This window comes from Sceloporus occidentalis, unplaced genomic scaffold, assembly GCF_023333645.1.
Source record: "Sceloporus occidentalis isolate IW3139 unplaced genomic scaffold, rSceOcc1.0.p SCAF_7, whole genome shotgun sequence".
NCBI lineage: Eukaryota > Metazoa > Chordata > Lepidosauria > Squamata > Phrynosomatidae > Sceloporus > Sceloporus occidentalis.
In genome coordinates this window covers 5,712,522-5,736,739 of record NW_028316987.1, presented here as the reverse complement: position 1 = coordinate 5,736,739, position 24,218 = coordinate 5,712,522, and the positions used below count along the sequence as shown (strand labels likewise).

The window sequence follows — 24,218 nt, the reverse complement described above, 5'->3', positions numbered from 1 at the left end:
ACATGCCTCAAACATCAGCCACTTTTACTTTCCTACACCACTTTGTTGCTCTACTGTCCCATCCAGTGAAGAATCCTGAAGAACCCTGAAGCTTGCACACCATTTGGATCTTTTAATTGACCCAGTATTAACTTTGGAATTTCATACTTAAGTCAAAAACAATAACATCCCTTTTCAGAAGGTAGTGCTGTGATTCTAATATTCTGAGTTAAAGAATTAATTCAATAGTGCATTGATGGCCCCCAAACCCCACAATTTAAGACCTGTCTCAAAAATGCCAGGTGTCAAGTTCAAGGGTAGGGTACCTTGGCACCTTCAATTTGTTTTGGAATATAGTTCCCATAATCTATTTTCTATATCCCACGTTGGTTGAGGCTTGTACTAGTTGTAATCTAAAACATCTGGAGTGCACCAGGTTGCCCATGCCTGCTCTAATTTTAGGTTGGCAACTGGGCAGGGTGGGAGAGTGCTACCATGCTACTCAGCTGGTCTGTTTTGCCCAAGGGGCCACTTGTTACTGACTTGTGGATTAGAACAATAAAAAAAATATGGATCCATCACAAAAGCAAATAGTTCACTGTCCTATCAATAGCAGTAATTGTCTTGCAACTGCAGTGTCACTTTACCCCAGAAGAGGTCAGGCTAAGAAAGTTTATATCTAGCCTGTCCTGGGCACCACACTTCAAGGATATTGACAAGCTGGAATGTGTCCAGAGGAGGGCAACCACAATGGTGAATGGCACGCAAGTTATACCATATGAGTGGCTTAGGGAGCTGGGTATATTTACCCTGGAGATGTTTAAGACGTGACATGATAGCCATGTTTAAATATTTGAAATAGTGTTACATTGAAGAAGGAGCAAGCTTGTTTTCTGCCACTCCAGAGATTAGGATACAGAACAATGGATTCAAACTACAAGAAAAGAGATTCCACCTCAACATCAGGAAGAACTTGACAGTAAGAGCTGTTTGACAGAGCAACACGCTGCCTTGGAGTTTGGTGAAATCTCCTTCTATGGAGGTTTTTAACAGAGGCTTGATGGCCATCTGTCAGGGGTGCTTTGATTGTGTATTCCTGAACAACAGTGAGTTGGATTGGATGGCCCTTCTGGTCTCTTCCAACTCTATGATTTGTTGCAGCTACAAGGAACCAGGGTAAAAAAGTTGAAAGGAAGCTAGAATTACACCCACAAAATGTTATTACACAGACTGATAGGCATACTTTGACATTTCACATATATCCCACTGCTACATTTAGTCTAAGTGAAACTTCTTCAGAAAATAAACACACTTAGAGAAGTTTCCTTTTTGGACTATAACTCCCAGAACCACTTAGCTGGCCTGGTCATTAGAAGATTCTGGGAGTTGTAGTTCAAAAAGTAACTTTGCAAACCTTGCTCCCTTCTACTAGTTCTCCAAAGGATCACAGAGAGATTTGTCCAAATACATATTTTATTTTCGGCCATCTTTGGGAAGCTGGAGAAGGGGTGCCACTGATACATTTGAGAATATCATTGTAAAGAATTTGGGTAGTTGCAGACATGGAGTTTAACTGTCTTGTGTTTCCCCATCACTCCTTCTGTCTTCCTTCTTACCAGAAAACAAAACTCTGTTAAAAAAGGGAAGATGAAATAGCTGCCACGGTGCCTTTTGACTGGCAGTGGGAGGACATGTCTGTCTAGAAACTCATCTTGTGAATGATTAAAGATAGCCATGGTTAGTCACCTGAGTAGTAAGCAACAACAGATTTTGCCATCCACTTTGGAAAAGTTATTCAGATGAGCTTCAGCAGCTTGGTGTCTTCTCGTATCACAATAGTCAGGATCTGGATTCATTGAAAGACTCTCATCCTTTGAGGCTGTCAGGAAAGGCTAAACTAGAACAATGTTAGAAAGTGTAAATCAAAATTGGCCAGTGTTGTGTATTTTGTTTGGGGTATTTTATTTTAATAAGGACCACTTAATTTGCTCTTTGGCAGACTGAAGGACCTGTGAAAAGAAAAGGGGGAGGGGGTGGGAGAGAAGATGGCAATCAGAACAATTATTAATTCCTCAATCATTTTGCCCATGGACTAGGCACATCATAGAATTAAGAAAAGTTACTTTGTGGGCTATAACTCTTAGAATCCCTCAGGCAGCATGGCTGTGAGTTGTAGTCGAAAAATGTAACTTTTCTAGACTCTGCATCCATCCCTAACTGATCCCAAACAGCCTCATGAAAATGTTTTTAGCTTTTGAAATGAAATTGTTTCTAGAATTTGTTTTGTACACTGTCCTGAATGCCTGTTTAAGGTAGTATAAAATTTATATATTAAAAATCACTGTTATTTCTATTGTTTATAAGTTTGTTGAATCCATCTTAAACACCAAATATGGGGCAGTGTTCTCCAGTACAGCCTGAAGAAAGCAGAAACGACACCTACCACCTCAGCATCTAGTGCCTTGGGCAAGTGTCTCATTCTGCCCAATGGCAGACCCAGCTTTGGCTACACATTCTGTGGACTGTCCTACAGGATCCAAACCATAGCATCCCTCAAGCAGAAAACAGGTGCCATTGAAAAATATGCTGTAGCATAAATAACCACAGCAACACAGAGAATGGAAATGAGACCTTATCAAACTTCAGTTGCTGAGTCCAGTTTTCCCAACCAGGCAGCCTTTTCCAACTCAATGCCCTTCAGGGGTGTTAAACTACTTCTTCCATCCCCATCTAGCATGGTTGTGGGGAAAACTGTTGCTTATTCCCCTACTACTAAGAGAGAAAGAAAGTGCTAGTTCTCAGGGCCAAGTCTTAGTAAGTCCTTGACACTGAAGAATGAAATGTTGGTTGTGTCACTCAAGGAGACTATAAGTCAGCCAGGTGAGGTTGCTTTGCTAAAATGAACACTAGGTGGCAGGTGTGTCTTTTAAGATGAATAAAATGAAGGAGTGGTGGATGAAGAAAAACCCACTGAATGCAAACAGATAGTTGCCAAGTGTAGAACTTTGTGGGGACGTATGTGTAAGGAGATACCAAGGACCCCCCAACCTTTGAGTTGTTTGGAATGTTTTCTGTTAAGCCTAAATGATGTAATTCAGGCTTTTCACACCTGTTGGTATCACTCAAAGATACAGACGTGTTAGTTAGAATCAGTATGTAGAGAGATCTTGTAGCTCTTTTGAGACTAACTGAAAGAAAAAAGTTGGCAGCATGAGCTTTTGTAGACTTCAGTCTACTTCTTCACAAGCTTATCAACAGGATTCTATATACTGTAATAAATAATAATAATAATAATAATAATAATACTTTTATTTTTATCCCGTTTTTCTGTGATGAGACAATCAAAGTGGCTCCTACACAGCCAGCATGGTATAGTGGTTTGAGTGTTGGACTATGATTCTGGAGACCAGGAGCTAGGATGTGGAAACTCACTGCATGACCTAGGGCAAGTCACTTTCTCAGTCTCAGGGGAAGGCAAAGGCAACTCTCCCAACAAATCTTGCCAAGAAAACACTGTGATAGGGTTGCCTTAGAGTCACCTTAAGTCAGAAACACAACAAACACCAATCCTAAGCAGGGCTCCTATTACAGACCTGCAGTAGGCTTTTTCTTTACACTGGGGTGGGCAATTGTGATGGGTCCTGGGGTCATTGGGGCTGCATAGAAACCAAAAATGCCCCCAGCCCCCTGGTCATTGCTGGAAGCCTTGAAAAAATGATATTTTTTAAAATGTTAAAACAGTGTGTGGAGTTTGCAATCTGCTGTAAAGGTGAATTGCCTCTTTTAGAGGTTCCCAGGAGAGGCAATTCATCCTCTTTTCCCCTCCAAGACAGCAAGGTGAAATCTGACCCAGACACCAGGGGTGTGGAGGGGAGGGAGGCAGAATGAAAAGTTGTCCCCCAATAAGAAGTCTGCCAACCAGTGAAATTTCTCCAGATTTCTAGAAGAGTGGGACACTGGACAGCATTCATGTCTAGAACATTTGTATTTGCTGTGTCCACATGCCTTTGGTTACTTTGCTTTTTCTTGGGATGCCTAAACTGAAGTTTTAAGTTACTACAATGGTAGAAAGTTGGGGACTGAAGGAAAAATTTATGGCTGTTGGACTGGGGGGCTCTGGGAGCTTCAGGTTTTTTTTAATGGAAGTTTTTAAAAGTCTATGGCGGGTTACATACCGCCGAGAAGCAGTGCTGTTCTGCCGCCGCCGCTTGCGGCGTCCGGGAGCCGCAGCTGCCACACCGCGGGGCTCCCGGACGCTCAGAGGAAGGAGCGCGGAAATTGCGCTTCTTCTCAGGCCCCGGAAGAGGCGCCGCAAGTGCCAAAGGGTGCACTCGCGGCGTCACTTCCGGTGCACCACGTGTGGACGCAGAGCGTCTGTTACGTCAATATGGCGGCGGCCGTGTGGAACGGACGCCGCCATATTATACGTATTGAATACATATTAGTGTTAGGTGGGTGCGGAAGCACCGCCCCTTCCTAACCCTAATACGTATTCAATACGTATTTTTTGGTGGTCTATAACCTGCCTATGAGAAACTACCCCCTATTCTCTTGCTCTGTCCCATCAATATGAACTTGAACACCTTATAAGGAGGCAGCTTTAAAAGTGGAACATAGGTAGTAGGGGAGGATGTTACTGTCTACATTCTCAGCCTCTGTTTGGCCATGCAGTGTTTGGTTACAGGCGGTTTCTCTCACGTTTGTCTCAGGAGAATACCCTGCAGTCCCCTGCATTCATATTCTGCACCCTCTATTGTATCAATTGTCTGGAGGCATGCATGAATACACCTCACTGCCACATGCTGATGGCATGCACATCTAAAAGGAAGGCTGCTTTGCAGTGACTGGGAAGGCCTTGTGGTGATTTCTCCACACTTCTTCCCTGCAGGATTTCAAATGCATGAGTATAAGGCAAACAGATACTTTGGAGACAGGCTACGTACTGCTGTTCAAAGTGACAAAAAATTGCATTTTACAGGCATGCCCCAGGTTGTTTCCAACACACATCTGAAAGTAGTAACTGAGGTGGCTGAGGTTTCCCATGTCAGTGGAGCAGTAAATCCTCCCAGGGTTTTTAATAAAAGGAGTTATCCAAGGGGCTTAACCTATTTGAACTAGAGCTTAAACACTGTGCATAACTCTTTTAAAACAGAGTAGACTCCCTGTGCCACTGTCATGGAAGCCACCAGCTGCCACTATGCCATTTGTTGTTGCTGCTGTTGTTGTTCTGTGCCATCAAGTCATTTCTGACTTATTTTCTAGGCAAGTTTCTTCAGAAGAGGTTTGCCATTGCCATCTTGTGAGGCTCAGAAAGTGTGACTTGCCCTGCAGGTTTACATGGATGAGCCAGAATTTGAACCCTGGCCTCCAGAGTTGTAGTCCAAAGCTTCAACCACTACACCACCTGGCTCTCAAACCTGAGTGTGGCTGCTTATATTCATGCATAAGGGGAAGTCGCAGCTGGGGTGGGGCACTCCACGATTTGCAAAAATGCATTATCACAGAAAAATCCCTAAGGGGGAGACTCTAACAACCTAATGAAGATTAACAGTGGTTACTGAATGCTGAATGTCTTATGGGGGTGGGATACAGAAAACCAATGTGAGTGAAATGTAATCGTGCAAAGAAAGAAATGTTATTGAAAGATGACTTGGCTTGCTGATTGAAACCATGAAGCAGATCACTCCTTCTTGCAACAGTTTGATGCAGGTCTCACATGTCTAAATATTCCAGCCCATACAACTGTGCCACCAACTGAGAGAGAGAGCAGAGTATCTCTGCATAAAACAGTGGTCCCCAAACGTTTGGGGAATATTGCCCCCTTTTGTCTTGGGCAACAGCCATAGCACCCTCCCAAAACCTATTTATTTATATTAGGCCTACTGTTTGTGCAGCAGCCAGCCAGCCAGCAGTGTCTACCTTAGCCACTGCCAACTCACCTGCTCCTCAGGTTCTCGTGTGTGAATACAGCCATGGCAACAAAAGCAGTTCAAGCCTATTCTTCCACTTGCCCACACCGGCCTTATGTCAGAAGGAAGACCAGCTGGCCAGCTACTTGGTTGCTGCTTCCAGGGTGACTGGGTGCAAAGGAAACAGCAACTGGGCAGTTGGTCACCTTGAGAGCAGCAACCAAGCAGCTGGTTGAGCAGGAGCTGAGAAGCCTCTCACCTGTGCCAGCCTTGCAGCAAACACTTCAATGGGAAAGCGGTTTCTTGGTCAGTGCTTGATTAGCTGCTTGCTTACTGCTCCTTTTGCACCTGGTCACTTTTGGAGTAGCCACCAAGCAGCTGGCTGAGCAGAGAAGCCTCTTGCCCTTGCCAGTCTTGCAGCAAAGGCCAATGCAGGTGAGAGGCTTCTTGGTTGTTGTTCCCAAGATGGCCAGGTGCAAAGGAACACACTTCTCCCCAGTGAGGAAGTATTTCAGTTCTAGAGCGGCAATGGACTCTTTTGAAGAATTGATCCTGTATACTCCTTCCTGAGACATGTATTCCCCACACAGTTTCATGTTGTTCCCCCCAGCCAAACAAACATTGTTTTCTACCTCTACTCTCTGCATGTCCATTAACAGAAAATAGGAGCAACAACACAACTCCAGTCTACCAGCCATGTCCTGGCAAAATTCACAAAGCTTAAGCAGGGTCCCAAATGTGAAAACTCCTTTTGGCTACCACTTCTCCCAGTCCACCATGTACTCTAACTCTTCATCCTCACCATAGTCCTAAAGGCCTTGTATGCCAATACTTTGACTGAAGCCCCACCACCATCACCCTCTTTCCCCTCACTGTCCCCCTGGATCTTTCCACCACTCCCAGGGGAACATTACTGCCCATATTGGGAATCACTGGCATAAGACAAACTGCAGATGATTTCAGTAGACTTACCTGAGTGACGCTATGCTCTGATAAAGAGCCATCATCCACCTAAAATGAGGACAGAAAAGGTTAGGATAGTTCAGAGGAATTACAGTTAATTTTGAGATAGGTAAATCAAATCACACTAAGTCAAAGGATGCCATAAAAGGCAAGAAGGCTTCCTTAAAAAAGAGTATGCGTTGACCAAAGGGAAGGATAATGAAGACTATCAATAAATGAACCCAAGAAAAGGGGGGGACTGCTGGTACTATTTTATAAATTAAACTTTCTTTAAACACATTAGAAGAACCTAATCAGTGAAACAGTGGAGACCATTGCAAGATTAAGGTGTTTGAGTGATGCATCTGAACCACTTTTGTCAGGGAAGGGGCACATTTGTAAACCTAAGTCAGATAATAATAATAATAATAATAATAATAATAATAATAATAATAATAATTTATTTATATCCCACCTCTTCCACTTTGAGGATAGAGGTGGGTAACAACAAAGTTCATACAATACACAATAATAAAAACAACAAGCCCCACAAGACCCTGGCCCAACCCTCCCTCCCAACTATAAAATTAAACAGTAAAACATGGTTAAAAAGCACATAACAATACATCAAAATATACATGAAAAACAGATGGAATTATAGAGCCAACTGACAAATTTTGGATCAACAAGTCACTTAACATTTTACACTTCTATACCGCTTCATAGTGAACTAAGCACGCTCTAAACAGTTTGCAATGTCTAAGCCAATTGCCCTCAACAAGCTGGGTACTCATTTTACCGACCTACGAAAGGATGGAAGGTTAAACCAACTTGGAGCCCTTTGGGATCAAACTCACACCCTTGTTGCTGCAGTACCAGCATTTAACCCTGTGCCACTGGGAATGACATTTAACAACAACAACAATGTATTTATTTCCCACCTCTTCTCAAGACTCGAGGCAGGGTGCACCACATTAAAATACTGGGCATTCGCATACTTACCACCCAAGTTTGAAAACAGCAACAACTATGTGGCAGTCTCACATCAGTTTTATGTAAAGCAAAACTTATGTAAGTGGAGAGATCCTTTGCATTTCCTGATTCCAGTCTTTGGTTATGCTTACAACACACCCACTGAACCCAACAGGATATAGATTCATCACGGCAAATCCCACTACTTTCAATGGATCAACTCTAAATATGATGAAGTGAATTCAACCTATTGTCCTTCTGAAGGCATGATTATCCTAGCAGGAGTTTCTTCCTCAAAAAAGCTAGAGAATGACTTCAGTAGCTCTACACTAGGTGTGACTGAATTTAGGGTCCAGCCTCATGGTGTACAATATTATAATTGGTTCTTCAATGTTCTCCTTTAAAACTGTACTTCACACAGCATGCTTGGAAACATATCCATGCCGTGCCACACCACACAATCCCATATACACACATGCTAGTGTATATTTTGGAATTAATTTCAAAATGGATGATATGTGCTACAGATTTGGCTGCTTTTTTCAAAATATTATTATTTTTTATTTCAGATTATAGATACACCCCATTCTGAAGGTGACCCCTTCCCCAGAACTGTGTGTCCCCAAAGCCAACCCAAATGGATTGGTCTATTGCAATGTTGCACAAAGTTATTCTCCCTTGGACTTTGTCTTCAACTGAAGGAAGCTCCATTAGTGGAATGGAGTGTGGGTTGACAATCACTAATAATTTTAAGCTTTGGCTTTATACTGAGTCAGACTAATACTTCATTTAGGTCAGTACAGTTTACTCTCCAGTATTTTGTATTTATCAGTTTCTCCTGCCACTGAACCTGGGATGTTCTGCATGCAAAGTTCTTCCAACAGCCAGTGTGAGCTGTTTCCCAACCCCATTAACCATAGTTAAGAAAAGTTACTCAACTGGACTACAACTTCCAGAATCTTACTGGCCATGTGGAATTCTGCAAGTTGTAGTCCAATAAAGTAATATTTGCACACTCTGCCAGGTCCTTCACTGAGCCTGCACTTACAGTTATAATTCTATGGCCTCCGCAACAATTACACATTTGGATTTAAGAATAAAAGAAGACTTCAGTTGGATTGAACCAAAGATCCATCTGTTCCAACATCCTGCTTTCCACAGTGGCTGACAGGATGCCTTGTTGCAAGCAGGACATGAGGACAGTAACCCTCACATGCTATTATAGCCCATTAACTGGCAATTCAGAGGCTTGCTGCTTCTTATCCTGGAGTCTGCATATAGTCATTACAACTAGCAGCTACTCACAGCTTTATTCTCAATATATTTGTCAAGTCTTCACTTTAAGCTAATTTGGTGACATAAGTATATAGTTTAGCTGCTGCATAATGGACTGGGGAAGGATTAGAATTGTGCTTTTGGAGGTGCAGGTGGATTTAAGCTTCAAGGCTCCCCACTAAACCCTATTTTAAGACAACAATAGTGTACCTAAGAGTGTTGCATACACATGCATGTTTTAAATTCTTTATAACAATAACTACATTAGCAATGCATATACAAGTTTCCTTTATTTTAATTTTGGGCCCATGGGGGAGAATTTTCAGGGAGGGAGCCATGTTAGTTTGTTGCAGCAAAAACAACATGGAATCTTCTGGCACTTGTAAAGGCTAACAAATGCTATTTGCCATAAACTTGCCATGGACTATAGTCCACATCACCAATTTATGGAATGTTGCCTCAGTTGGCTGCTTATTCAACACATGGTTTGATGGATGGATAAATTAATGATTGTATAGAGTGAGGTCACAGGGAACTGCAATGCAGAAAGTAGGAACAGTAATAATTATTACACTTTAACAGCTGTCATTAAAAAACAGTACTTTGTACAACACCTGTACTGAAAAAAGCCTTTGTTCCTATTCAAGTCATAGAAAATAGAATTTAATCTGCTGATTAATTATGGTTTAGCTGTTTTGGAAAGGTTTTTTAAACTGGACTACTTATGCTAATTGGCTCATTGATACAACAGTTTCTATGTGACTATCTCACTACTGCTTATTAACATTGGTTATTAAAACAATTCAGAGATATAGCCATGTTAGTCTGTAGAATCAGTATGTGGAGAGATCTTGTAGCCCCTTTGAGACTAACTGAAAGAAAGAAGTTGGCAGCATGAGCTTTTGCAGACCTAAGTCTGCAAACTTACTATACGTAAACTTACTATATATACTCACATATAAGTCTAGAAATTTTAGTCCAATAATTGACCACAAAGACTTGAGTCGACTTATTCACGGGTCAATGTAAGTACGTTACTTTAACTCATATATACAGTTGTCCCTCACGATTCATGGGGGATCCATTCTGGGCCCCGTCAGGAATTGGAAAACCACAAATATTCAAGCCCCCAATGAAAATAATGGTGGTGCAATCCTGTGGGCACAAGAGCCATTTTGTCCCTCCTGGTTTCCCATCCACGGAAATTCAAGACCGCGAGCAGGAAGTCAGCGATTCAGGAGGGATAACTGTATGTATGTGTATGTATGCGCATATCTATATCTATATCTATCTATCTGTCTATATGAGAGAATGATCTTCTTTTGAAAGGCAAGAGTGTCTTCTGTCCTGGAAGCACTGACCCCTTTCTATTCTCTCATCCATCCAGTCTTAATGTGAGCGCAAGTAGTTATGCCTGCTGGAATTTTGTAGGTTCCTTGGCATTGTTTTTCTTTGCTTCATCCTTTAGATCTTTTGTTACATGTCCCTAAGTTTCCCTCGATTTATCCACAGGTCATATAAAAACCATAATTTTTGCCCCAAAACCTGCCTTTGACTTATACATGAGATTGACTTATAGTTGAGATATATGGTTAGTCTATGAAAGCTCATGCTGCCAACTTCTTTCTTTCAGTTAGTCTCAAAGGTGCTACAAGAACTCTCTACTTACTGTTAAAATAATGATCTCTGGACTTTTTTCTTTCAATCCTCTTTGCCTGCACTGATTAGAATGCCACAGATTACCATCCACCTAACTAATTATGAATCTAATAACCTGCTTAATTGTAACTGTAACCTTTCCAGTGAAGGCCAAAAATATTTTGATACATCAGATGGAGCATCAAATTGCTTCTGTCTCCCACTCCAGTGCATAGTCAAGGTGCATAGTACTGAAAGTTAGCCAAATTATTTTGAAAATCTCATGGCCATCTCTCCATGTGTAAGAAAATGTATAACCATAATTAAATAACAGTTTTGCTGCCCCAGAGCTATTGCCTGACACTACCTAGGGTGCATCTACACTGTAGAAATTATGTAGTTCACCACCACTCTGCCATAGCTCCATCCTACAGATTCCTGGCATCAGTAATTTTGTGAGGCACCAGCACTCTTTGGCAGAGAAGCCAAAAGACCTTATAAAACTACAAATCCCAGGATTCTATAGGATGTAGTTACAGCACTTAAGGAGGTGTCAAACTGCATTATTTCTACACTGTAGATGCACCCTTAATGATAGGGACAACCCTCTTCCATTTCCACTCTTCCCAATGTTCTTGTTTTAGAACTTAGAAAAGTTACTTTGCTAATGCAGCTCCCAGAATCCCCCAACCATCAGGACAATGGGGATTCTGGAAATTGTAATTTTTCTTAGCAATTGTCATATGAAAGCCGTGGAGGAACTAGGGACCATGCAGAATGGAGTATAAAGTAAGCAGAACAATTTCGGCCCAGCCAGCAGCCATGCCACTTTAGAACCACATGCTTAGATGGAAGTGATTTCTTACTCCTGCTTCCTGTTTGTGAGAACCATTAGTTATTTGTAGAGCCTCTCAGGTAAAATTTCACTGTGCTCTGCATTACCCACGATGTAGTCAAGGAGGACAAAGCCATAAGGTGCAGGCTCTGGGACTGTCTAGGGTGGAAAGAGTTTCAGGAGGAAGATGAGTGGCTAGACCACAGGTAAAAATATGCAGGCTTATTAGAAACTTAGAAATCAACATACAAAAAACAGGAAAGGCAAGAAGAGAATAACTCACTCTGAAATTTAATTTCTGGATGACTTGCTGGGGATCACTTTCTAAAATCACACTAGAACATGAAAAGAGAGAATTTAAGCACACAAGGAAGAAGTAATCTGCAGTTTTGTTAATGGACAACTTTACATATTATTGTAAATTAGGGATTCCAAATTATCTCTCCCATTTCCCCCCACCCAGCAACTGTGGCTACCCCTGAATATGTTTCCAAGATGTGAAAACAATGCATTTTAGCCACTACAGGAGATCCTTAAGAGGGGCCCAATGGACTGGGACTTTACTTGAAACTAAAGTGAGGATTGTAAAAATGGTACAAGCTTCTATTGTCCAGTGCCTATGCCATCAAAAGTGATGGATACCAGTGCAACACTTCTCATACAACTTTGTGGTATTTTTTTAAACTCATTTTCTTATTTTACTTTTGAGGTTTGCCTGGCATGAGCAGTGGAATTGTGAGAACAATGACAAAGTCCATGAAAAACAAAAGGAGTAAACCCCAGAAAGTTTTTCTGACATGCAGCCATGTCCTAGGACTTTGTGAACTTTCCCCCCATGTTTTTGGAGGCTGTACTTTAATGCAGTTCTTCTTCCTGAAATGGAGATGTTTCCTTTTCCTCCAAAATCCTGAACTGAGCAATCCTGTACACCAGAAGTGAGTAATTTACAGGGCCACATAGAGCTCCCCAGTGAGCGATCAGTTCAGATCTCTGGCACGCATGATCTGTCCTTTCCCTGACAATGGGTGAGTAAAAGAACCGTGGAAGGGATGGGAGGAGAGAAAATGCAGGGAATGTGTGGAAGAGAAAACAATAATGCGGAAAGTGAGAGGTCTTTTTTTTAGCATGTTGATGCGAATCATCTCACTCACAGATTCTGGGTTTCTTATTCACACTATGGAACCGCACTGATCCAGTTCAATGTGCATTTCTGCAAATTCAGCTGTTCACATATGCAAACATTCAAATAAGATGGAATCAACAATGTAAATGCATTTGGAACCCCTCTTTTAGTATGCAGCATTTTATCCCAAGTCTATTCAGGTTTATTTACACCGATTATTTATACTACTACTGACGATATGGATCTTTTAAAAAAAATTGGAGAAAAGCTGAATATCAATTATCCCGGATTTTTGGAGTTTTTGGCAGTCCCCCCTCTAAACTTAATCCGGTGTATTTGAGATACTTGTGAACTGGCTGAACCCAAAGGTTGCTCAACAATGGCTCCTTTTCATCCTGGAGAGACGTGACCAGTGGGGTCTCACAGAGTTCTGTTCTGGGCCCAGTGCTATTCAACATCTTTATTAATGACTTGGATGACAGAATTGGGGGCATACTTATCCAATTTGCAGATGACACCAAATTAGGAGGAGTAGCTAATACTCCAGAGGACAGGATCAAAATTCAAAATGACTGAACAGACAAGAAAGCTGGGCCAAAGCTAACAAAATGAATTTCAACAAGAAGAAATGCAAGGTACTGCACTTAGGGTGGAAAAATGAAACGAATAGATATAGGATGGGTGGCACCTGGTTGAACGAGACTTATACATGTGAAAGGGATCTGAGAGTTCAAGTACACCACAAATTGAACATGAGTCAACAGTGCAATGCGGCAGCTAACAAGGCCAATGAGATTTTAGGCTCCATCAATAAAAGTATAGTGTCTAGAGCAAGAGAAGTAATAGTGCCATTCTATTCTGCTCTGGTCAAGCCCCACCTGGAATATTGTGTCCAATTCTGGGCACCACAATTTAAAAAGGATGTTGAGAAACCGGAGCATGTCCAAAGGACGGTGACTAAAATGGTGAAGGGTCTGGAAACCATGCCCTATGAGGAATGACTTAGGGAGCTGGGGATGTTTAGCCTGGAGAAAAGGAGGTTAAAAGGTGATATGATAACCCTGATTAAATACTTGAAGGGATGTCATATTGAGAAGGGAGGTAACTTGTTTTCTGCTGCTCCAGAGACTAGGACCCGGAGCAATGGATGCAAACTGCAGGAAAAGAGATTCCACCTGAACATTAGGAGGAACTTCCTGACAGTAAGGGCTGTTCGACAGTGGAATGCGCTCCCTCGGAGTGTGGTGGAGTCTCCTACCTTGGAGGTCTTTAAACAGAGGCTGGATGGCCATCTGTCAGGGATGCTTTGATTTGGATTTCCTGCATGGCAGGGGGTTGGACTGGATGGCCCTAGTGGTCTCTTCCAACTCTACGATTCTATGATTCTATGAAAGGCTTCTGGGGCCATACTGGTATGTGTACTGAATCTGAGTGATTTCTTCTGAGTAATTTCCCTGTGATTGCATTATTGTGCTCGCTTGCCCATCCCACTTAATAGGATATTTTGCCTTTTCAATCCTTTTCCATGAATCTCACCCGCCATCAACGATCTCATCCACCACAAGAAATATCCCGTCCATATTCTCCAGCAGTGCTCGCTTCTCCACATTCTTTCTAAACACAAAACAAAATGTAATAGCAGTCAGTACCACTGATGTGTTATCTATACCAGGGGTGGAGAATGTGTGGCCCTCCAGAAGTTGTTGGACTGTACCTCCCATCATCCCCCACCATTAGCTATGATGGTTAGGGCTGATGATCAATAACATTTGAAGGACTATAAATTGTCCACACCAGTCTGGACTATAGATTTAAATCAGAGTATAATTCATTTCCAATGGTACCCTAGAAACTATCATTCTAGGGACCACTAAGGAACAATTGTCAGTACCTCACCAAACTATGATTCTCAGATTTCCCTGGAAAAAATCTTGATGAGATGGAAAAAATAGCATAAATTCATACTGTAAATCCAAACCAAGAGGAATAAGCAATTTATATGAGGGGCAAAAAAGAGAGAGAAAGAATCCCTGGATTGAGAAGTTATAGTCATCACTACAAACAGCATTTGTTCCAGACATGATCACAAAGCTTAAGAGACACTGCTTTTGGAGGGACTAAAATGCCCAGAATCCCACAGCTGGCATAACCATGCTGGCTAGGGAATTCTGGAAGCTGTAGCTGGAAAACATAACTTCTCTGAGTTCTGGTTACAGCAACCATCTTGTCTGAAGAGTAGGAATAGGGGGCTCTTCCCTGGCTCTGTCTGTACTATACTTGATTTCTAATCACTGGCATCCTGTGTTCTAAATTGTGTGAAATACTCTTTGGGATCTGGTGAATGAAAAGAGTTGCTTTGATGCTTTTTTTGTTGCTCCCAATTAGAAACAGGCCTTCTCTGCAGACTTGTATGTGTGCATGCATGCATGCATGAGTACATACATGGATCTAAGTAGGGTTCTGACTGGTAGCTTTTGATACAGCAGGAAGACTTCTGGACTTCTCTGATTAGGAGCCAAAGGTGATATATGAGAACTATTTACTTATTTATTTCTGAAATGTATACTTTGCCCTTTAATGGATGATCAGCATTCTTAAGGCAGTTGACAATAAGGTGTTTGTTTCTGAATTACAAATAGCACTAAACAACAATAAACCAAAAGCAAAAAGCAGGATTTTTAAAAGGTCAAATAATACAACCTTGCAGACATATAAAAAAATTTAAACCTAGAGGTGCTTAAGAATGGATGAACTTTTAAAACAAGTCTCTGGCACCAAATGTATTTATTTACCTATTCATTTGTACATTTTTTCATGTGCATGCTTACTTTCTTTCAATGAATGTGCATAGCACACAAGGCTCTCCCCTGTTCAGCCTCATGAGAATCATTTGAGGGAGGATAGGTTGAGAATGAGTGAGTGGCCAAGGTCTCCCAGTGCATTTCATGGCTCAGGCTGGATGCACACTGCAGAAATAATCTAGTTTGACCCCACTTTAACTGTCACAGCTCAATGCTATGGAATTCTGGGAATTGTAGTTTTGTGTGATGTTTAGCCTTTCCTGTCAGAGAGCTCCTGGTCAAACAGGATAATTTTTGCAATGCAGGTGCAGCCCCAATGAGGACTTAAGTCCAGGTCCGGCACTTTTGCCACTATGGTCAAAAACACACTGCAGAAATGATCCAGTGTGAGATCGCTTTAACTGCCCTGGCTCAGTTCTAGGGAATTCTGGGAACTTTAGTTTTGTGAGACATTTAGCCTTCTCTGTCAGTGAGCTCTGATGCCACAATAAACTACAATTCCCAGGACTCCCTAGCACTGAGCCAGGACAATTGAAGTGGTCTCAAACTGGATTATTGCTGCAGTCTGTTTTGGACTTATATGTCACAATGGCTGTGATAGTAAAACAGGTGCCATGTAATCTTCTTTAGAAGAGATTCTATAGGCAGGGAGCCACTACTGAAAAGACCCTCTAATCTGATAGATCTTTGTGGACAGTAAGGCTGATATTGGAAGAAATGGATGGTGTATCAAGGGAAGTGTTTTGAGAAAGAAAATAGTGTCTAGCTAATATAATCTTTTACAGACAATTCTTTCTCAATCAATATGGTGATTCCACTGAGTGCTTAATATATGGCAGGGGGTTGGACTGGATGGCCCTAGTGGTCTCTTCCAACTCTACAATTCTATGATTCTATGATTCAAAACACTGAGAGATTTTCTGTGCTAGTTTCACTGAAATGAATTAAAACTGAGGATTGCTTGAGTTCCCAGGTTTCCAGTGCAGCAGAGGCAGACAGGATTATTTGTCACCTGCATCATATAGTTTGGCTTGCCTGCTTGAGCCATCTGAAGTTCTTTATCCTAAGCCACAAGCATTCTTTCCACAATGTACCAGATCTTTGTTTGTGTAAACCACAAGTCCAGAATAGGTGACATGGTTCCGCCTATACATTTCAGCACACAGACAATCTTGTTTTGTTATTGTTGTTTTATATTTCCATTCTGAGATTTTAGTGCAATGGTCTTTGATCTTGACCAGGATTAGCAATGATACTCACCGCAGCATGTGACTCAGAGATTCAAAAAGACAGCTGAGAACTGATGTTAGCATCAGCTAGAAAATAAGCAAGGAAAGAAAAAAAAAAGGCTCATATCAACAAAAAACTAAATCAAGTGGTCTATTACTGCTAAATTCAAACTTTTCCCTAACCATATGCCAGCTGACTTTCACACATGGGCACCATAACTATGCTCTGACATTGCTTTTTTAAAAACCATTTGAAGGCTGAATCAAATAGTGATACCATATGGCACATAATATACTGTTATAGTATTTGGCAATGATCTTCTATCTGCATACTATATTTCTATAGGGTTTTTTTTCCAGGGTCCAGTTCAGCAGCTTGAATGAGAAGCTTCCTCCTCCTATGTCTAATTATTTCCTTTTCAACATGGCCATGATGTTAGTGATGAATTTCTCCCTAACTGCAAGTGTTTCTCCCTAGCCACATGCTAGCTAACATACAGAACAGGACAGAGATTGCTTCCACATGAGTCTCTAGCTGTGCTGCAGCATTGCTTTTCTAAAATCATCTGTAAACAGAGAATCAATATGGTGATTCCACTGAGTGCTTAATATATTGTGTAGGAGTGTAGTGTTTCTCTGTATAAGACGCTGCTGTGATGTTTATTCAGGGTCTGACCAGCCAAGATCACCTCTGATTTGAATTAGAACCATCTTCCTTGTAGCTTTTGCCTCCAATTGCTTCTTGTTCAACATAGCTGTGACACTACAGATGAATTTTTCCCCCAAACTACATTTATTCTTAACTAATGATAAATTAAGGCTGAATAGATGAATTCTGAAAAGAAGAAATGTGTGAGATGGATAAGTGGAAAGTAAACAAAGTCAAAGTACAGATTAAGAAGTTTAGAATATTCCTTAGCCACTCTTTTGCTTATTACCAGACTGGCTAAAATCAGTTCTCAGAGGAGACATTTACCTCATTTTCATGTGGACTCCCCACCACATAAAAGAAAAGATCAATGCTGCTTTTATAGACAATGGTCAGGCCTTCCAAAAAAGCAATCTCACCTGAGGAGGAATTTTAAAAGAAAAAGAGAGAATTATTAAGTGGAGAGATAGAAGGTCTTGAGGAGCCTTGCAACTCCACCAAGCTTTATTTCATTTTCTGCTAAATTTACTTATGATTGGATTTTTTTACCCATATTACAGCTTATAAGCAGACAGAACTAGAACAAGTGAGGTTTTTTATGATTACCTTCAAACCACTGGGAGACAGACTATTTTCCTTTAAATGACTATTAATTCTATACATAGAGATCTTGTAGCACATTTGAGACTAACTGAAAGAAAGAAATTGGCAGCATGAGTTTTCATATACTTTAGTCTACTTCCTCAGATGTATGTGTAGTGCATGTGATGCACTAATGCATCTGAGGAAGTAGACTGAAGTCTATGAAAGCTCATGCTGCCAATTTCTTTCTTTCAGTTAGTCTCAAAGGTGCTACAAGATCTCTCTCTATGTACTGATTCTACAGACTAACACAGCTATATCTTTGAATTCTATTAATTCTGTAGTAATCAAAGCTGCCCCTAACCTGAAAAGCTGGATTGTCTACCCCATTTAGCTACATCAAGCCCTATCTCATCACATCCCAATATGACACCACCATCATAGCATGGCACCTTTGCTGAGGGCCCAGGACTAGAAACCTGGTGGAGACCCAGTAGCCTTTCATTCAAGACACAGTTTTGCCATAATTAAATATCAAACAAAACAAACCTTGCCCAGCTCACACCAGTTTCCTACATTTAGCCTGGTACTCTGTGACTAAGAGGCAAAGGTGAGAGGGAGTCTCCCTTTTAATCCTTAGAAAGTGTCTGCAACTACCAGGAGGAGACAGTGTACAATAAACAACCTGCCTCTGGTAATGTGCAGGGATGCATCCTTCCTAAGCAGGGTGACCTGATGTTGTAACTGCAAAGGGGGACAAGGCACCGCAAAATGTGGGACATTCAAGAAGAATGTAGATAACAGTTAATTTCATATGGTTTATTTACAGTTATACTGCATATATTGTATTTTATTGTGTAGTCAATCTTATTTTTCAGATGAACTTATCTTCATTAAAATGCCTTCTTAGGTTACAGTATACTTATGGAACTCTGAGCAAGACAAATGTTTAAAATTCTACTTTGCCAGAAACAAACCCTTGATTGAATCTAAATTATTCTTTTCATTTGTCCATTGTGCTAAAATTAAGGGAAAACCCTTTTAACATTTGCACTGTGTCCTCAGGCAGTCCATTGCCTAACATGTTTGCTGTCCTTTTCCCCTGAGAAACAAATGTGCCCTGAGCTCTGCAGATAAGTTTTGTCTGCTGCTGTTGTTCCTAGGGAGAAAAAAAACTTTAGAAGGATCCCTCCTATCCTTTGAAGACAGGTCCCCATTTGTCAAAGGGGAACAACAAGTGCTATTATTCAATGGGCTTCTTAGTCATGCTCAAAATGGAGGACATTTTGGAATTCCTTTAGGACAGAAGGTTAACATGTAGGACATGTCCTGGAAAAGGGGGGTATCTGGTAACCCTGAGCCTAGGCAACTGCTCTCAGATTTGGCTGCAGTTGAGGCTTTTGAGGGTATTTGGGAAGACTCGCCTCCAAATTGCCAATTTTGGTGTTATTTTGGATAATTTATAACTTTTACCCCAAAATTTAATTACCCCCTCCCCAGATTTGGGTTTGGGGTCTTAGTGGTGTCTTGTGGGGCTATGCAAATGTAAAGCTCATCCTTTTCCAACCTGGTAGCCTTCAGGTGTGCTGGACTACCAATCCCAACTCCCTACATGTCTGGGGAAGGTAGGATATATAGTCTGACATACATCAAGGGCACCAGATTGGGTCAGGATTAGGTAACTATGGCCCTTCAAGGATTTCGTATTGCAGGTCCCACAGTGCCTCACCATTAGACATTCTGGCTTGGGATAACTTGAGCTGTAAGCCAAAGGCTATTTAGAGGGCCCCTGGAGACTTGAGGTGGACAAAGAGGTTGAAAGTGGTAGGCCAAGTACTGTAGATGCTGCTCAACAGGCTGGATTATGGGTTGCCAGTTGCCAATCTCTGTTTGATGTAGCTGCTTACTTACTATCAGTCTTGTGGGTTTTCTTGAAGACGTTTCTCTCAAATCTCTTCTGTTCTTTCGTGGATGGAAACGTGTCATCATAATACTGTGAATAATTAAAGCAAGCGACTTAAGAGAAGGATGAGGCAGCATAGGAGGCCAATGCATTGGTCCATTTTTGGAAGTCCCATAAATAATGGATGATTACAGAGGACCATATTATCTCACCTGGTATAACACAGCTGCTTAGGTTAGTCTTCTTACATAAACACAGTAACAAAACAACCTGTGCCTCTTTATAGGGAAATAAGCCCCACTGAGTTCAGTGGGGCTTACTCCATGGTAAAAGAGTTTAGGATTGTAGCCATAGGGAGTAGGTCCTAATGGGCATAGTGGGATTTAGCTCCAGGTAAACATAGATAAGATTTCACTGGAAAAGGGAAAAGGGAACTCTTCCCAGAAATGAGTGCACAAAGTTGTTGAACTCATAAGATGCTTGACTGCAACCTGAAGAAATAAATCCCCAACTAAATAGCTACAAAGAGAAGCAGCAGGGCTGGCCCTATCATTAGGCAGAGTGAGGCGATGGCCTCAGAGATAAAATTCTGTCAGAGCAGGGAGAATGAAAACCAAGTGTAGGGAGCAAAGAGATGTGCGTGTGGCATTGTTTTGCACTACACCCCCTTCTCGTAGCTTTTCCTCTAGTGAAGCAAGGAATCTTGCCTCACTACCAGAACTGAAGAAACATATAAAAAGTCAAACTGGTTGGCTCTGTGTACTTGGAACTGGGTTGAGGCGAAATCAAGTCCTTAGCTTCCTGAAATAACAATATATTGTGCTAGTCCTGAAGAGCCTTATAGCTGGAGTCACTAAAGCCATAGCATCCAAGAATTTGTTTCTAGCTATCTGATGTTTCAGAGTTTAAAAAAGCAGGTTAATGCTGTCTTCTGTGTTGGTGTTGTGTGTCTTCAAAGTAGTTTTTGACATATAGTGATCCTATCATAGGGTTTTCTTGGCAAGTTCCTTCAGAGGGGATTTGCCATTGCCATCCTCTGAGGCTCAGAGAGTGTGACTTACCTAATGTCACCCACTGAGTTTCTATGGCCAAGGAGGGATTCAAACTCTGGTCTCTAGAATCCTAGTCCAGCGCTCAAACCACTACATCACACTGGCTCTCACTTGTCTTCTATACATTCTCCTATAAAGTATCTGGTTGAATCTTGTATAGCTGAGCTGTGAATCAAGTGCACCTCCAAATGGTGTTGAACTGCAACTCTCAGCAGCCCAATCCAGCATAGCCAATGGGTGAGGAATGCTTTGCGCTGCAGCCCAAGAACAACATCTTGTGGGCTGCACAGTTCTCACATATGATGTATAGCAGGGTATTAATTCTAGGATGTAAAAAGCAGCCCCATCCCAAGGGAGCCAGAGAATGGTCTGAAAGCATATTTTATTTATGGATTGATGCTCTTATGTTGTTAAAATTAGTTGAGTGTCATCCCGGTTGGAATCTGAAATTGTTTGGGAGCCTCAGGTACATGGCTCCAATCTTCTCAAAGGAAGACTAAGATATGTATCGTTTGTAAATGCTGGATGAGAGACCCAACATGTGGGGTTAGGACTCTGGTAGACTAGGGTTGAAATCTCTGCTCAGCTATGGAAATCCCCTGGGTGACTTTGGAGAAGTCACATTAGAGGAAGGCAATGGCAAACCTCCTCTGAATAAATCTTGCCAAGAAAACACTTGGATTGGTTTCCCTTAAATTGGAATCATCTTGAAGCACATAATAATAACTGTTGGACAGTTAGAATAAAATAAAACTAACATCCCATCTCTGATATGTGCCTGTTTCTGGTTTTCATAAGTGTGTTACAGACAGGCCAAAATAAAGCTGCTTCGGATCACTTTGGAGGTATGCTGTTTAAATGATGCATGCATCCTAAGAGTCCAGAAGCTGTGCCAAAGCCACGCTCCAGTCCTTAGGATTGGAGTGTGGCTTTGGCGTGGCTTCCAGACTCTTAGGACACATGCATCATTTAAACAGCATACCTCCAAAGTGACCTGAAGCAGCTTTATTTTGGCCTGTCTGTATGGAGCCAATGTCTTAGACAAAGGTGAACTAGATTTTAAATAAAATGTCTGGATGTACCTTACCTTAGCCAAAAGTCGCTGCCCAAGGCTGTCCAAGATAAAAATTGCCTTGACCGTGTAAAGGGATGGTTCCTAGGAACAAGATAATTTAGTTTTATTTATGGTCCAGAATAAGAAAGTACAAATGACAGTCTTCCCCACTGTGCAACAAAAAGTGAAACCCATGAAATTACCCATTTATTCTATGCAAATCTGATATTTGTTTAACTTCTGTATATTCCCACCACTCTTTCCATGTGTTTTTTGAGACCGCTTTAACTGCCCTGGCTCAATGCTAGGGAATATCTTAAACTACACAAGATGTAGAATTCAAAGATATAGCCATGTTAATCTGTAGAATCAATACATAGGGAGATCTCATAGCACCTTTGAGACTCACTGAAAGAAAGAAATTGGCAGCATGAGCTTTTGTAGACTTCAGTCTATGAAATGCATCTGAGAGACTGAAATCTAGAAAAACTCATGTTGCCAATTTCTTTCAGTGAGTCTCAAAGGTGCTACAAGACCTCTCTACGGACTAAATAGAAAGAAGTTGGCAACATGAGTTTTCGTAGACTTCAGTCTACTTCCTCAGATGCATTTGCATAAGACATAGCTTTGAGAGACATTTAGCCTTCTCTGTCAGAGAGCTCTGATGCCATGATAAATTACCATTTCCAGGATTCCCTATCAGTTTCAAACTGGATGATTTCCGCAGCACGTTTTGGACCTAAGACAGGAATCATCCAGTTGGAGACGACTTAAGCCGCCCTGCTCAATGCTGGCCGATTCTAGTAAATGCAAATCCAATAACATCCAAACCAGGATACCTTTCTTGGACCAACCCAAATGCACAATATGCACAATATACACATTGCAAGCCTTTGAACTTACACTGGCTTCTTCATCAGGCAAAAAGGAGGAAGAAATGGAAGATGTTAGTCTTGGGGCCTGCATTTTCTGTCTCTGGTCTTAGTTCAGATGGTAGGGAGGGCTATCTGGAAGCTGGCACCTCCCCCTTTGGCCATGTGGTCACTGGGAGATTCTCAAAGTGAAGGAAAGGTAATGTCCATTTGCAATTCAAAGAAGAGGTTTCTTTGGAATCCAGCATGTCTCCTTCCTTTGTGAAGCCACAGGCTCCTATGTGTTAGAGGACACTGGATTTCTCAAGAAGTCTTCATGTTTTGCCTCAGGAAAACTTTAGGTGGTGTAGTGGTAAAGCATGCCAACATTAGAAAAAATTGTGTTGGCCATTTAGCAAATTCAATAACATCCAAACAATGATACCTTTATTGGACCAACCAAAATGCACAATTACGTGTTGCAAGCTTTCGAAGTCACACTGTTTCCTTCATCAGGCAAATAGGGGAAAGGAAGGGAAGATGTTAAGTCTTAGGGCCTGCATTCTCAAAGTCAAGGAAATTTAGACTGCATCCACACTGGAGAAATAACCCGGTTTGGCAGCGCTTTAACTCTTTGTCTAACTGTTTGCTATGGAATTCTGGGAGTTGGAGTTTGTTGTGGGGCCCGCCCCACAACAAACTCCAACTCCCAAAATTCCATAGCCTTGAGCCAGAAAAGAGTTAAACCAGTGCCAAACCGGGTTATTTCTCCAGTGTAGATGCAGCCTTAATGTCCATTTGCAACTCAGAGAAGATGTTTCCTTGGAACCCAGCATGGCTCTCTGATAAGGAAGGCTCAATGTCCCACAACACTACACTTCCCAGAATTCCATAGCCTTGAGCCAAGGCAGTGCGAGTGGTCCCAAACCGGATTATTCGTCCAGTGTGGATGCATCCCCTCTCTGTTTATCTCTCTCTCTCTGTGTCTGTCTCCGCCCTCCTCCTCCTCCTCCTCCTCCTCCTTCCCTTTCCCTGGCTGTCCCCTCCCCTCCTACCAGCTTCTGCCCCGGGGGGCTTTCCATGGCTGGCCCTTCCCTTCCGCCGCTTTCCTTGGCAGGGAGGCCGAGGGGGTCGTGCTGCTGACGTGGCCGGGCCTCTGCCTTATGCATCCCGGCTCCTTCCAAGGCAAGAGGTGGGCTCTGCTGCTGGCCTTGTGGGGCTGCTCCGCCCAGACTGGGCCTTGCGGGGGGGGGGCGGCCAAGCTCCCCCTCCTTCAGCCCAGCTGCCAGGCAAGAGCAAGGCTGGGGCTCTTGCCTGTTGTGGTTGTTGTTGTTGTTGTTGTTGTTGTGGGCCTTCAAGTCCTTCCCGACTTATGGCGACCCTAAGGAGACCCTATCAGGGGGGTTTCCTTGGGAAGGTTTGTC

The 24,218-nt window shown here is 42.0% G+C and overlaps 2 protein-coding genes across 4 annotated transcripts in view; one reads left to right on the top strand and one right to left on the bottom strand.

Moving 5' to 3' along the window:
- Positions 1–24,218, top strand: part of NFE2L1 (NFE2 like bZIP transcription factor 1) — a 104,448-nt gene that overhangs the window by 22,484 nt on the left and 57,746 nt on the right. The window lies entirely within an intron of this gene.
- Positions 1,435–24,021, bottom strand: COPZ2 (coat protein complex I subunit zeta 2). Of its 3 annotated transcripts, none has more exons than XR_016281826.1 (10): positions 23,850–24,021; positions 21,977–22,045; positions 19,846–19,927; positions 17,680–17,771; positions 16,735–16,790; positions 14,210–14,287; positions 11,834–11,885; positions 11,582–11,709; positions 6,861–6,899; positions 1,939–1,988 (listed from the first exon to the last, which is right to left on the bottom strand). XR_016281826.1 is itself a non-coding variant. In XM_089531159.1 (9 exons), the coding sequence occupies exons 1-9, from the start codon at positions 23,961–23,963 to the stop codon at positions 1,941–1,943; spliced, it is 630 nt and encodes a 209-aa protein (XP_089387285.1). In that variant the 5' UTR covers positions 23,964–24,020; the 3' UTR covers positions 1,435–1,940. The 3 variants fall into 3 exon arrangements, 1 of the variants encoding a protein (XP_089387285.1); XR_016281827.1 differs by lacking the exon at positions 23,850–24,021 and adding an exon at positions 22,847–22,934; XM_089531159.1 differs by lacking the exon at positions 11,582–11,709 and having other exon boundaries at positions 1,435–1,988; positions 23,850–24,020.

Bases quoted from the DNA above. Each gene is read 5' to 3' on its own strand.
- COPZ2 (XM_089531159.1), bottom strand. From the start codon at position 23,963: ATGCATAAGGCAGAGGCCCGGCCACGTCAGCAGCACGACCCCCTCGGC. The intron at 22,046-23,849 runs GTAGGAGGGGAG...TCTTGTTCCTAG, and splicing joins GCCCCCCGGGGCAGAAGCTG to GAACCATCCCTTTACACGGT. The intron at 14,288-16,734 runs GTGAGTATCATT...TTTTGTGTTTAG, and splicing joins TCTCTGAGTCACATGCTGCG to AAAGAATGTGGAGAAGCGAG.